The sequence below is a fragment of the Apodemus sylvaticus genome, chromosome 4 (genome assembly GCF_947179515.1).
Source record: "Apodemus sylvaticus chromosome 4, mApoSyl1.1, whole genome shotgun sequence".
Lineage (NCBI taxonomy): Eukaryota > Metazoa > Chordata > Mammalia > Rodentia > Muridae > Apodemus > Apodemus sylvaticus.
The window spans coordinates 39404026-39419551 of NC_067475.1; the positions used below are offsets into that span (position 1 = coordinate 39404026).

Below are 15526 nucleotides of genomic sequence, written 5' to 3' on the forward strand. Positions count from 1 at the left end.
CCAGAATACATGAAGTAATTTATTGATATTGGTTAAGATCCATTATATACAGGTAGAAACCATCAAAATTGTACAAAGAACCATATTAAGAATATAGATACCATTTTATAGACAAAACAACTGGAAAATATTTTAAACAGACAATATATAATTATGAAAAAAGGAGAACACAAATTGTTCTACCAGACAGATGCCAGGCTTCTGAAAAGTCTGCTGTGCAGATCTTAAGTTGAAACAAAAAAATCTGTTTAATGTAGTCACGGGGTTTTAAAAATATTAGGTATAAGATAAAAATGAAGTCATTTCCTCTCACAGTAAAAGAGAGAGGAACCAAGATAATTTTACCATGAATCTATACAATTTGAAAAATAATTTATATAACAAGCACAAAGAAAATTGAGGCTGCAAATGGTTCTGTAAACTATGTATTTATGAAATGCAAATTGTGTCAGCTTTAGAAATTAGAAGCTGGACAGCCAATAATGGACCGTTCGTTCCCTTTAAGTCCCACTACACCTCCGCGGGCTTGGCCTGAGCACCAACCCTGAAGGTCTGTGCACCGTCCAGGCAAGCTGTCCGGAAAGTAATCAAGAAATTAAAACTAGCCTACCATCATCAGAAAATTAGGCACCAAGTCGGAGACTGTCGTCTCAGGATAATGCAGCCTCGGTGGGAGAGCAGAGTACTCAGTTAAGCAGCTGACAGATCTCCTTGTGAACACAGCAGAGGAAATCCACATAGGACGAGCCTCCATAGAGTCCCTTATCTTCCACCAGGAACTGTCGGAAAACCATCTCCCGCTGCTCTCGCTGCTTCACGATGATGAGCTAGGAAAACCGACAGCAGCTGGTCAGAGACGCATTGTGGGTAAAGTGCAGCAATCTCATTGCTTCAGTCCTACTCAACATGGTAGGAGTGCGGGGCCTGGCTGATGTGAGCATACCTGTTTCTGTGGGCTTTTAAAAGGTGTGTGTGTGTGTGTGTGTGTGTGTGTGTGTGTGTGTCCGTCCCTGGAGCCAGGATTACAGGCAGTTATAAGTCACCGGATGTGGGTGCTGAGGACAGAATTCAGTCTTCTGAAAGAGCAGTGTGTGCCATCTCTCCAGCCCCTCCACGCCTGTTACTTGGGAGAGGAGAGAGACACTAGCATCTAAACCTCAAAGACAATATTAAGTGGCAAATTAATGTGAAAATTTATCATAAGTAGAATGCTACGGGTGGGGTGGCAGGGTGGGGGGAAGCTTCACACTGGCAATCACTGTCACCTAAGTCTCAAAGGACAGGGTAGGTCAGAGAACATTCCAGACTGGTACACAGTATGCTGTATAGCAAAGAAAACAGAGACAGTCCTATTATAGACATTTAAAAGGGTGGTAAGGGATTAGAGACAGTTTCCATAAGAATGAGTCTGGGCCCTTTGCAGGACATGGAATATGGGCGCAGAGGAAGAAACGGGAGCCAGCAAGTAGCAGTAGGTGCATTAGTGAGGAGACAGTAACTAGGGATGGCGTGGCCGCAGGCCTAGGTGGGTGGTGGCTAGAATATGAATAGGGATAAGAGATGAAACGGAGTAAATATGAGAGACCAAATCAGAAGCGCCACTGCTCACAGCCACAGACTGACTGCCCTTGGTGCAGCCACAGCTCCACAGACTGCCCCGCGCCCACAGCTCTAATTGGCTGGCATGTGCCGTAAGTGTAAGAAACAATGGATCTGCCAAACGGAATATGAAAATGTAGAAACTCTCCATATAGTGGAAATGCTAACACCACTTCTTACATAAGGAAGAAGAGCCAGGGCCCCCGCCACTTCCTTCATTAGTGAGACATGAGGAACGCCCACACAAGAAGCCTGCAGTTAGCACCCGGATCTGGATAGCAGGAGAGATGCGGCATGGCCAGGAGGCCATGGGCCAGTCATTAAAGAGAATGCCCATGCTTCAAGCTCAGGTTGGTAAACTATATATACATTTAAAAAGAGAGATTGAAAAATCTAAGTCAAGAACTGTGCAAAAGAATTTCCAGAGACTGGGGCTGTATTTCAGGAATAACACTAACCCTGCATGTGTGAGATGCTAGATTCGGTCATCAGCCCCGGGGATGGAAGAAGTATAAATCTGATGCACTTATGAAGCCATGTGCTGTGAAATTTTGGGTTAGTTACTTAACCTCTGCATGCCCAGAGTCCCTCACTCTGAAGAAAGTGTGATTTATCTCCTAACACTCTTGTAGTGATTGAATGTATTAAAGCATGTACACTATCATGGATGCCCACAAAGTAATTCCTGTCACAAACGTTAGTGATTATTTCCACTATCAGTCTAATGCCAATAAAAATCTCACATGTGTTAAATATGCTTATACCAGAGATGTCTCATAAACGCGTACATTTTGTAGGTAAACGTAACATGTTGACATTACCCAGATGTTGTTCACATGGTCCACAGATAGCCTGCACCCTATCCACCCAGACAGGAAAACCATATAACCTGAAAAGCATTCTAGACCGGTGTGACTCTTGCTTTCTGCAGCCCTGATGCTTAGCCCAATGAACAGGATCCCTGCTTCCCTGGAAATCACATGTTTATTCGGGATCTACAACGGCCAGAGCAACCGTTCTCAGATGACAAGTTGGAAATACTCAACTGAAACAGAGAGCATCAGATTGCCATCTTAAAGCACCGTTGGAGAGATTTCCTTTAAGGAGTGTTCTAGATGCTTCTCTGTTGCTGTGATGAAATGCTGCTCAAAGCCAACGTGGGGAGAAAGGGTTTATTTTCGTTTATAGGTTATAGTCCATTACTGAACCATGCCAAGGCAGGAACCTAGGGACAGGAGCTAAAGCAGACACCACTGGGGGAAGCTGCTTACTGCCCAGCTACCTATCTTAGAGAACTCAGGCCTCCTGCCCAGAGATGGCACTGCCCAACAGTGGATTGGACCTCCTAAATCAGCTAGCAATCACGATGATGCCCTGCACACGTGCCCACAGGCCAGTCCCGCAGAGGCAGGTCCTTAGGTGAGGTCTACTCTCCCCATCTGTGTAAAGGTAACAACCAACAATAACTATGCCAAGGGGTTATTTTGTCTGTCTGCATAGGGATAGAATGTGCCCGTGCACAGCTCTGAGAAGAGACGGTCTTCTCTCCCAGCCTACTAGGGCTGCCAATTGTCGTTAGCAATTTGATAGTTTCTATGGAAGTGGGGATGGGGGTGGGGGTGGTGAGAAAATATCACTTATATTCTAAGACAATAGAACTTTTGTGGAACCTCCCAGAGAGGTAGCAGTACACCTTGAGGTCACTTAAGACTACAATCCTGTTGTGCAACCAACCTGTTGTTTAAATTGCCTTTAAGAGAACAATGTAACAGTCACCTTTGCCCCGGGTTTCCCATGTAATCAGCTTTTACAAACTAAGGTGATATCCAGCCGTACTTTTCATGTTCCTGGCCCACGAGTAATACATGTGTGCTTCATTTTATAAAATAATTCGCTGAGACTAGCAAACAGGCTAAAAACAGTCTTTTAAGATAGACATGGTGAATGTTAAAAGTGACATATGGATATTGCTTGACAAACAGTGATGTTGGTGATACTGTTATCATTGGGGTCAATTGGAGTCAAGACTTATTAATCCCTTGTAAAACTCTATTGAAGATGCCCTCATTCCTTCCCCACGTGACACTTTCTGTGCTGTCAATAAAGAGAGAGGAAAGGTCTTTATTGGACAGGTCCCTACACAGAGCCAGGGACGGACAGATTCACAAGATTCCTTCGCCTTCGGGCAGACAGACAGGGGTGATGAAGACGTAGAAGACGAGTTCGGATTTGGGCTCGTTAAGTGACACCAGGTGCTTTGCTTTATTCATTTTTTTCCTTACTGCATTCTAACCAAGCACATTTTGGTGTCCCAAGTGAGGAATGTCTGCTAAGTTAAATCTACACAGCAAAAGAGAGAGAGTTAGCACAGACCTCTCTGAAAGCCTGGTGGATAAACTGATTCCTGGTGTGATCCAGTTGCTGCAGAATGAGAGAAAAGAAAGGGAAGGAAACCCCAGAGAAGCAGCTGCTTTATGAAAGAAGTATTGGTTGTGGCGAAGTGCAAGTGGGGAAGAGCTCGGAGCAGGTAATAGAAAGGGACATAACTAAACCTGGGGACGCAGAGCCGGGAGGATGGGGACTAAAGGGGAAGCACTTTCTGGGAACACATGATGATAGAAAGAGTGTCATGCAGCTGCAACTCTGGAACTGGAACTGCTGGGTCCCCGCTGTGGCCCTGGCCGTGTGCCTGCCATGAGACAGCTGTGGGGTTGCTGTCTAAATTAGCTGGCTCCTTCCAGCCTGTTTTCACCAGTTTGTAAAATGGGGAGGAACATGGAAATGAAAGGATCAGGTGGAACCTTTTGGCTGTGACTTCTCTAGGTTTAAAATGCTTCTGTCTGTTTATAGAGATATCAATCTGGGAAAATCAGAGCAATCTAAAAGTACCAGGTGCATTTCCATGTAATACATCTGATAACTACTGCTTCTGTTCTGGTCACACATCAGAATATTTATTTTACAACCACTGTTGAGATGACCTAAACTCAAGGGTTATTAGAGTAAGGGGGGAAAACAGAGGGGAGAAAAGCCTGGTTTTCCTTGGCAGGAGGGCCCCTAAGGCACAGCATAACCTCCATGGCCTGACAGCTCTTCCTGCCAATGGACACAGGTGGGGGCGCAGCCTCCACAGCTGCGATGAAGGAGACCACCATCACTGGGAATTATCAATGCCAGAGGCTTTCAATGTGGGCTTCGTGGAGTTTTAAGGTTTCGTTCCATTCTCCGCCAGTGCTGGAGAGCATTGTGTGGAGTTCTTGAGCTTCCCAGCCCTGCCTCTGCCTCTGCGCTGAGCCCATGCTGGATGGAAACAGTCTAGAATGTCAAGTGTTCACTCAGATGCCGAGACTGTGAAGCTGTCATATTTCTCTTACCTCAGCTCTACCTAGAGCTGATGTCTGCACGCAGGAGTTTCTTCTAAGATGAGGATTAGTAATTGAGATTAGCATCTAGTTTGCATTTCAAGAGAAAACTGGCCTCACAGTAGCCTGCATCATGCAGGGGCAGGCATCTAAAGTGTCTCCTACCTTAGAGTAAGGAGTCCCTACCTGAGAACTCCAAATCCAGGAGCCTCCAGCAGAGAGCGAGCTTACAGAGGGGCTGGGTAAAGCAGCTGGGACTTGGCCGCAAAGTCTAACTTTGGATTCAGGACAATAGTCAAACAAAATAATAAAATGGTTTAGGGTAATTATAATTGCAAACTCTTTCAGATATAAAACAAAACACTTTGTAAATGTTCTGAAAGATTACATATGATGAGGCACTAGAGGAAAGCTATTGCAAAGGCCATCTGATAGCAGTTGTTTCTACTCTGCAAGGAAAGGCATCAGGGTCACTACGTTGGTATCTAGTAAGAAAGCCCAGGGTTATCACTGTCGATTTTTATGCTTATGCTTAAGAAGTATATAGACATACTCAGAGGTGGAAGTTTTCTATTAAAGACCATGAGATATAACTATGAACATGCATTAAGATGATTCTGAAGGAACAACACTTGAAGGAAGAGGGGGAATTTTCATTTACCTTCATCGAGTATGGCTTCCTTTGCTGGATATTATTCATGATCATTCTGAGCTGTTGAGAGTGTGGACTTCCCACCTCAGGCAGCGATGTCTAAATGTAAGAGCACCACAATTTTAGTCCAACTTGAGATACTCAAACAGAAGCAGCAACATGAGACCACCAGAATGTTAGAGGCACCCCTCATGAGCCTCATAGGCCATTTATGGGCTCAGTTCATTTACCTGAAAACTGAAAACGTGGAAAGCTAAACTATAAACCACTAATTTTTTATTAGCACACATTTCCACCAACGAACGAGTTATCTCTTTCCAGAAATAAAGTCCCTGGCTGCAGTGTGTTTTAGGAAGAGAGTATTTTTAGACCCTCTCTCACGAAGGCGATTAAGCTCTTTCAATGTCACATTGGGAGTGAAGAGAACGGCCCTGTCCCTTCTTTACCAAATTCTACAGCATTCCAACATTAAAGTAACCCTGAGGGCTGATTCCTCCAGGGGCTTCTGCTGTTTTCATTCCCACGACATCTGTTTAGCTCGTGAAGCAGCAGCACGGCTGCGTTTGGAGTTCTTCAGGTAAGCCAGGCAGGATGGCCGGTGCTGCCTTCTCAGTGCGAAGACACCGAGTCGCAGTCTACACTGCCTGGGAGTCTACACTGCCTGGAGTTAGTCCCGGGGAGGTGCGGAAGCACTTCACACAGCAAAGCTTCGTCTTAGGGAAAGTGACAGCCAATGTAGGTCATGGTTCTGAGGAGGGCAGAATATTTATCACTCATGCTCACACTCTGTCCCGTGTGTATTTTATGGCGTCATGGTGAATCATTTTATTCAAGAAATAATATTTATGTACAACACAAGTCTCACACATATATTGCCGTGTGTCAAATGAGTCTAAAACGTAAAATAGCCCTATTTGGGTCTTAGTTCTGTTTCATTTTTCTGACAACTAGTGAGGAGGTATGCTAATACCAGCCCCAGGCCCAGGATTCTTGCCCCGTGGCTGAGAGACCCACAATCTCATGAACACTGAGGGCTTACAAGGAAGTCTGTGCCAACGTTAGCTCTGACATTAGTGCCGAGTTTCCTCAGACATTTTGAAAACAGATATTTGTATTCACTTCTTTATCAACACACGATTTCCTTTGTCATGACTACAGAAGAGAAGGGTTTAGGGTGGGGTAGGGGATAAAATCTGTTTCGTGTGGTTTTTATTTTATGCCTCATTAGTCTTAGTATGTAGCAAAATACCTATGAAGGATTCTGAGTGTTCTCAAACAGGCCGTTCATCAGCAAGGATGAAGGCACCTGAGTTGAAAACTAAATGCAGGCTTTACCTCTGACCTTACCACCCACAAGACCCTGCCTCTGGCTTCACTAGGTCATCAGGAGCATCCTCCTGCTGCAGGAGTCACCTCACTCACGTGTCAGGAAAATGAAGAAGAATGGTGGGCTAAACTGCATACAGAGAACAGCCACTGGTGAACAACAGTGTGTGTGTGTGCATGTGTGTGTGTGGTGTGTGTGTGTCTGTGTTCATGTATGTGTCTGTGTGTGTGTCTGTGTTCATGTGTGTGTTCATGTGTGTGTCTGTGTGTGTCTGTGTTCATGTGTGTGCTCATGTGTGTGTCTGTGTTTGTGTGTGTGTTCATGTGTGTGTGTTCATGTGTGTGTGTTCATGTGTGTGTCTGTGTGTATGTCTGTGTCCATGTGTATCTGTGTTCATGTGTGTGTGTTTGTATGTGTGTCTGTGTTCATGTGTATGTCCGTGTGTGTGTGTTCATGTGTGTATTTGTGTTTGTGTGTGTGTGTGTGTGTGTGTGTGTGAGGTCCTCTGCAAGGACAGCAAACATTCTTAATTACAAGCCATCTCTCCAACCCTCCGTGTTATCTAGTGAAGCCATGTTTAGGTTAACACTTCCATAAACACCTTACCCTTTTGTATTTTTATTCGAAAATACGATTCTTATATTGAGCTATATAAACACACAGTTTTTCTTCTTTACATCATAACATTGTACATAAAATCTAAGAATTTATATTTGTAGTTTATCACAAACACCGAAGGATACTTGCCATGTCTGTGTTGATGTGTGCGAACGACGGCACATTAAATATTCCCTGGATCAGCTCTGGTGGGCTGCCCACTCCAAACCACAAGAACATGTTCAGACCGTTAGCCAGCAGGAAGATTCCTTCTTCAGAGAGTCGGGACTCGGAGCAGCGCACGGCCGGGGGCAGCGCTGTGCTCTTCACGTCTAACGTGTGCTGTGTAGGCAGGCAAGAGAACTTAAGAAGCCAGTCCTCTCTTCCTCTCCTCATTTCCCTTCGCTTCCCCCTTCCCTCCTTTAAGTACAGAGTTAATTAATTATAACCTACAAGAATCTCTGCCTTGTGCAGCTAATGGTCTTTTTGAGGAAGTCACACATTATAGGAAAATAGAGCACGCACACCCACGCAAGATTCCCCCCAGCATATGTAGACGTGGTCTTCTAAGATGTAGAACTCAATGGAAGTTTTCTGGCACCAACTTGTTTATAGACTTCTAAAGGTGCCTACTTAATCGATTATTGCCAAATAAGGCAGAAAGGAAAGCGACCTGAACAAGCCCGTGAAACCGGGCTCCTTACATCCATCCCCAGCCACGCTGAGCACGGAAACTGCTGAGAGCTTCTGCTGTGGGCCCGGGCTGCGCACTGCTGACTCTGGATTTCTTAGGAACAAGGGCCCAACACATGCTCACCCCGCACCCCCAACATCTCCAGGGACCACGCTTACTATTGGCAGGAGCAGCGGATAGAAGAAGAGCTGGGAGTCAGACACGCCCATGGTCATGACCAGCTGCCGCTGGTATGCCCGCTCATCGGGGGAGATCTCCGGTCTGCTGAGCAGAACGCAGTTTTTCAACAGACTATTCATGTACACAGGCAGCACCTTCATGGACTCTGGCAGGATAAGCTGAAAGAGAACACATCTGTTTCACAATCCTTTCCTATTTTTACCTTTCTCTTTATATACCTGTATTGTGTGTGTGTGTGTGTGCCTGCCTGTATGCAGGCAAGCCAGAAGATGGACTTCCACTTTCTTTGACACTATCCCACCAGTCAAGCCAGACTAGCAGAATGGTGAGGCCCAGGGATCCTCTTGTGTCTACACCCCCAGCATGAGATCACAGATCACACACCTTATTGTGCACAGGGTTTTGATACCGGCTCTGGAGATTAACAAGGTCTTCATATTTGTGAGGCAAGGACTTTACTGACAGAAATCTTCCTAGCCCTTTAGCTATCTACGTTACTAATGAAAAAAATGTGTGTGTGTGTGTGTGTTATCAGAATCCTAAAATCCTCAATGACAAGAAAACTTCCCTCAGGACTCTGACAGGATGTATTTCACATCTTACACGCCATACGCCTTCATATCAGAAGCCTCTTCTCATGGTCTGCTGAGTAAGGGGTATAAAGGAAAACTGTTTGGCTGAGTTAGGCAAACACATTCCAGAATGGTTCTCCTCAACATCTGATCTCGTTTCAAGGCACCAAAGTCAGTAAACAGAAGATGCAGGGACTGGAGCACCATCACGGAACAGAGCCAGCAGCCCCAGTGCCATCTCTAAGCAGTTTATAACATGGTATGAAGAGCAAATACTCTTGGCTTCACAGATAGAAGCACGCATATATCCTCTCAGTATCTTGGAATTTTATTCACTGCCTCAGTTAACCAGGAATACTGAGGTTGTTTATATATCAATCATTTTAAATGCCACAGCGGGGCGAGCTTGGCATTTATGAAGACAGCCCTACAGAGGCTGACTAGAGGAGGCTGGGTTGTATAGACCAGAGGGAAGAAAGGAAGAAAAGCAGGAGAGAAAGCCGATGGAGGAAAACATCACTAAAGAGTGGAAGAAAGCGACAAGGAGGTCTTACTAATATTTTTGAAGCTACAAAGGAAAATGGGTCACAGATTATTACTGTAAAATCTCCCCTGAGCTTCCCTGACTCGTCCATAACGGAATTACCCTGGAGAGAAAGGGCACTGGTCAGGGGTGGACAAAAATTCATGATTGAGTTTGGAAACTATTTTGTATTCTCTAAGGACAAAGCAGTCACAAACAAAAACATTGGCAAGTTTGTAGTTAAAGTCCCTCTCTTAATTTTTTTTTAAGGAGGACTTCACTGGCATTTTAAATAAAAGATTTACTTTATTTCAGGTGTGCAAATGTTTTGCTCGAATGTATGTCTGTGCTGTTCATGAATACCTAGCGCTCTTAGAGGTCAGAAGAGGGCACGGGATTCCCCTGGACCTGGAGGCCCAGATGGTTGTGAGCCACCGTGTGGTTGCTGGAGATCAAACTACAAGTATACTAAGTGATTTCAACTGCCCAGCCATCTCTTCAGCCCCTGGTTTTCCTTTTGAGGAACATTTTACTCCCAGATAAGATGAGTGGCTTGTTAGCGTTCATAAAGGCAACTAACCCACTTATATAAACTAGAACGTTTACTGGAACATTCCTTCGACGCTTCTCGTGGCTGAGCCTCTGAGTCAGAGAGGTGCCTCCTTAAATTTTGTATCCAAGTGGCTTCTCTTGCCATTGGTAACTGAGCAAAAGCAGTTCACTCAGCTCCGTTATACAATCAAAGTCTGGATGATCTGGCTTGGTATTGGGGTCTGGATATGGAAAATGTTCTAAAGACACAGTATCGAAGGCTTGGTCCTCGGTGCACCGGCATCCAGAGGTGGGTGTTGGAGGCGACTGGATTGTTAGTGCTCTAGCTCTGCTGGTGGTGGAAGGGCGCAACGAGAGGTTCCAATGGAAAAGGAAAACTCTAATTTTTTTTTTCCAAAGAGCAGGAATCCTCTCTATTGACTCACCCCGAGTAAAACAAGTTTCACAATGTCCTACATTTAAGCCATAAAAACAGATGATCTGGTGTAGACATGAGACTTCTAGCTTTTAAACCAGACCAAGATGGTTAAGTTTTACTTTTGCTCTTGAAGAAGCAAGATTGTTTTTTTCAGTTAAGGTCTTCAAAGGCAAACCATTTTAATATCAGAGAATAAACTTTGAGAGAAGACATTAACTGTGCTTGCTCTATGTCAACTACTCCTTCTGAAAGGGGGGAGAGTTCAGAGGCAGAAGAGTATAGAAGGACGGAGGGGTGTAACGTGCTCATGATTGCACTCCACCCAAGATGGAGTCCATAAGCACCTAGTGGCATCCTGTGACTCAAACAAGCACACTTCCCAATTCTGCCTTCCTGGCTGCCTTCCTCCCCCTTCCCTTCCTTCCTCTTTTTATTTCTTTTAAAGATTTATTTATTTTTATTTATTTATTTGAGTACATCATCACTGTCTTCAGACACCCCAGAAGAGGGTATCAGATCCCATTACAGAAGGTGGTTGTGATCACCAGGTGGTTGCTGGGATTTGAACTCAGATCCTCTGGAAGAGCAGTCAGGGCTCTTAACCACTGAGCCAGCTCCCTTCCTCTTTTATGAGACAGGGTCTTATGTAGCTGAGGCAGGCCCTGATAACCTGTGCCCCTGATCCAGGTATATGCCACTATGCCTGACTTATGCAATAGTATTGAAACTTGAGTTTACCAAAGTGGAAAGACCCTGAACAATCAAGAGAACTGGCCAGCCATGCATAACGGTCAACACAGAAGTTAAAGGGATGGGGGAGTAGTCCCTTCAGGCAGTCCACAGGGGACCTCCCTGGGGAGCATGGACTAACGGACATTCGCCTTGTCTGCCTTCTTCACCCAGCTGGTCCATTTCCATGCAGAATCTGTCTGTATTCTCTCCCTGCTCACAGCCTCCTCGAAGGTGGAGCAACTACTTAAAGAATGAATTAGAAAACACTTTTTACTAGTTGCTCACAGAATTCTATTTCAACCAAAATTAGATAGTCAGGCTCCAGCCATGAAAACCAGCATCTGACTCTAGTGGCACAGGGAAGCATGTGAGTCAGTCAGAGTCATGTTTACAGCATCTAGGTGAATACAGAGCAAACGGCCCAGTGTTTACCTAGATGTTCAAATCACTTAGATGATGCCCAGAGACAGTTGTTTCGAAGGATTCAATTAATACTGTTTAAACTGAGGCAGGAGGATTGCCACATATTGAAGGAGTGCCTACATACAGAGAGATGCAGGGCAGCCAGGTCTACAGATTTTCCATGTCCAATCATATTAAGGCAGTGTGATTATATTAATGGAGGCCTGTGATTGGACAGGAAAAGGGAGGCAGAGCTCAGAGTTGGGGGCAGGGGAGCAGAGGTTGCACGAGGAGAAAGGAAGAGAATTGTAATGGCTGCAGATGTGGACCTGTGTGGCATTTACTAGCCTCAAATAGCTATATTTTTATAAGGTTGGGATAAAGCTTTTATCATTATCAATTGGCTCAAAATTACTGTATTGGCATCTTGTAAATTGTAATTTTTTTAAATATACATAAATCTAATTGGTTAACTAATTAAGCATTCAGAGTCATGTTTCTACTGGGTAATTGGGGGGGGGGGGGAGCTGGTGGACCGTGGGATGTGTGAGCGTTGTGTGGAAGCAGGGGCTGGAATGTGGGCAGGCTGGCAGATCACAGGATCGTGAGCCTAACCCTCAGAGAGTTCGAGGGTTCATTGGCAGGTTAGCAGGAGCCCTTTGGCTAGTGGGAGGTCTGCGATTCGCCATTGCCTTACAGGCACTAGTGCAAGAATGTGCCAGTGGTCATTTTTAATATTTCCCACAACAATAATTCCATTATTTATGTAATAAATTATATTTACTTTTTAAAGAGCCACTGTTATTACTGCCATCTGTTCATGGTAACCTTATTTACATGCCTAAAATATATTTAAGCACGCACATTTTACAACAAAATACCTACGGCTATATATAAAAGAGAATCCTAGTGTATTATGACTTCTCTGTTTATAAACAGTGTATTTGTGGCTGTCATTGTTGTGTCAGACACTGTAAAACACAAGTTTCTGTCTTTGATGTTGGCTCTAAGGGTGCATAAGTCCACGGTCGCCACCCCACCCCCACCCCCACCCAGCGGCATCCTCAGTTTCCTTGGCTGCATGCTCTGCTTGAGAGCATCTTGGAACAGCAGCTGCATGCTTGCTCTGCACGCGCTGGCTGCTCGGGGCAGCAGGCAGCACCTCACCTGGCTTGCTGCAGACGGAGTCGCACAGTGCTTCCGGTAACAGGCCAACATATGGGCAGTCTGATTAACGAGAATTTCCCGGATGGCCTTCAAAGGCTGGTTCAAAACTGCTTTGAAAGCTAGAAGCACAGAACCGCAAACAGAAAAGACGCGAAAACTTTAGAAACGGATCTCTTCGAATAATAACGAAGAACAAGTTTTCTGTTGCTGTTATCTTCGGACTACCAAACAAGGATAACGCTCTCTACTGCTCCTCTCTTGAGTAAATAGTGTGATCTAGGCAAAGAGGGACAATGGTCTAATTATAGCAAAGGGTTACATCGACCCATATTTATCTTGAGACTACTAGAAACAGAATTCCATACACAGGAAAGACAGGCCAGTTTGTTATCTCAGGGCCTGACTTCTGTAGGCTGGAATGCTCTCTTCTATACCTTAAGTATAGACTTTCAGAAGGGCAAAGAAATCACCCATTCTGCTTCTTAGTCATCAAGGCCCAGATAATCAACACTGGTGTAAGCCAGCAGTGCTAGAGGACACACTCACACACTTACATTTCTCCTCAGACTCCTCACTAGCAAGAAAAATCTAGGCCAAAATCTGTGTGGCCCGACCCCAGGGAGGCGGGTCTTCCTCAGATAGATGAGCTGGCCTTTCCTCCAACCTGCCACCTGGGTTCTTGTCTTTCCCAGCCTCTGCCCAGTTACCCAATGAGTCTCGACCGAATCACCGAGCTATGAGATTAGCAAGACGCTACCTGACTTGGCAAAGAAGTTGATAAGGGCATCTGTTTCACAGCTCTTGTACAGGTCCGAGAGCTGGCTGCTGCAGTTTAAGGCGAGATTGTGAATCCGAAGTCTTCGCTGACCACCGATGGTCGTGTAGAGCACAGCGCACTGCAGAAACATCGAGGCAGGGGGATTACGGACCAGATCCAGCCAAGCTAATTTAACCCCATTAGTATGTACAGAATCCTATGCACACGTGAACGATTTCTAAAACTTTCCAGTGTTTCCCTATTATTTTAAAAGGCTGAATAAGACTTGGGAGAATAATTCATTCACTCTTAACATTTCAATGCTTTAAGCTATCGAGCTAGTCAGGTGTAAATATCTGTGCACATTTCACACTGACTTGCATTTCACAGATTTTACTACCAGGGATCGAGGTCCAGAAACAAAGTTGGCATGCATTCATAGTTCTGCCCACGCTCACCTCCCGTGAAAGGGCAGAGCTAGTTTACGGTGCACTCAGGTCTGCCGGAGCACAGCCACTACCCGGGCACCTGTGACTCAAAACGAAGCATTAAAGCCCTTCCCCTGTCAATCTCCCTACCCTTAAGTGTAAAGCTCATGTTGGAAAACTATAACATTTTATCTTTAAAATTCATAGTATATTATATACTATATTATATTATATGTATTTAAATTTTTATTATATTATATATTTAAAATATATTTTATTTATCTTTAAATATATTTTTCTTATTTTTCTTTAATTGATATTTACTCAAAGCTAGTCCTATTCCACTGTCTTATGATATAATGTTTACATAATCCTAGAGGCTAAACTGTGACCCCCCTATATGCTAAAGTCCTAACCCCCCAGCCCTGTACCTTAGAATAAAACTTCATTTGGAGGTAGAACCTTTTTCTTTTTTACTTAAAAAATAATTAATAAATATATTCGTTTATTTTATTATTATATTAATATTTAATATATTTAAATAATATTATTTAGTATTATTATTAATTAATAATATTTAATTTTTAATAGTCCAGTCGCTATCCCCCTTCCAGTCCACCCTCCAACAGTTCCCTATCCCACCCCTTTTCATTTTTGAGATTAATATAACTACAACATATCTCCCTTCCTCCCTCTCTTCCAATCCTACCATACACCCACCCCTCCACTCTCTTCTTAACACCACGGCCTCTTATCTCCCTGTTATTGCATGTATATATGCATATGTATATATGTATTTATTCCTCACTGAAACACTATAACATGTAATGTCATTTGTATGTATGTTTTCTGGGCTGGCCATCTGGCACTGGACAACCAATTGGTGTGTTCTTCCTCAGGGAAGTGCATGGAGGTAGTACCTTTAAAAAGGTAAATTAACTAAAATGAACTAACTAGGGGAGGGTTACATGACTCCTAGGACCTCGGACACAGACACGTCACAGAAGCCAGTTTGTTGATGCCTGAGCCTTCACATGGATGTCCAGGCCAATGACTGCTGTGCCACATAAGTAGCATATACGTATTGACCTATGGGTAAACCACTCAAGAGTGCTCTAAGGACTCGCGCTTTGGAGAAAGAGTCGAGTTTGGTCATGGGGAGAGGAGCACATCTGGATGGAGAGAGAAGCACGGCCCAGTCACCTGGATCAGGGCCCCGACATCTTCGCTGAGCTTGTCATCGTGTTTAAACTCCACCGTCACGGCCTTATCGCAGTCGATGGCCGCCATTTCCACATCGGTGGTGTTGTTCATGAGTATCCCACCGAAGAAGTCAGTGGCCCTGAAACCTAAAGCACAGGGAGAAGGGAAAGTTCACTTCTTGAAATGTCGATATTCTCCGTCGCGCTATTACTTCAGAGAAATAACTCTGCAGAAGACGTGACACGGTGTGCGTGAGGATTACCTGTGCTGGTCCGGACCCTCATGATGGCATCGAAGCCTATCTTCTTCTCAATATCATTCCGGAGGTCGTTCAAAAACCGTTGGCTATCCAAATGTATCT

General features: G+C 44.5%; 1 protein-coding gene across 1 annotated transcript in view; it reads right to left on the reverse strand.

The window, feature by feature from the left end:
• Positions 1–6: 6 nt before the first annotated feature.
• Sec24d (SEC24 homolog D, COPII coat complex component) overlaps positions 7–15526 on the reverse strand; it is a 106296-nt gene continuing 90776 nt past the window's right edge. The window contains 8 exon segments of the mRNA XM_052179302.1: positions 7–827; positions 5623–5712; positions 7688–7879; positions 8390–8569; positions 12778–12896; positions 13535–13673; positions 15166–15311; positions 15428–15524. Of these exon segments, the coding sequence (XP_052035262.1) occupies positions 687–827; positions 5623–5712; positions 7688–7879; positions 8390–8569; positions 12778–12896; positions 13535–13673; positions 15166–15311; positions 15428–15524 (1104 nt within the window). The 3' untranslated portion in view covers positions 7–686.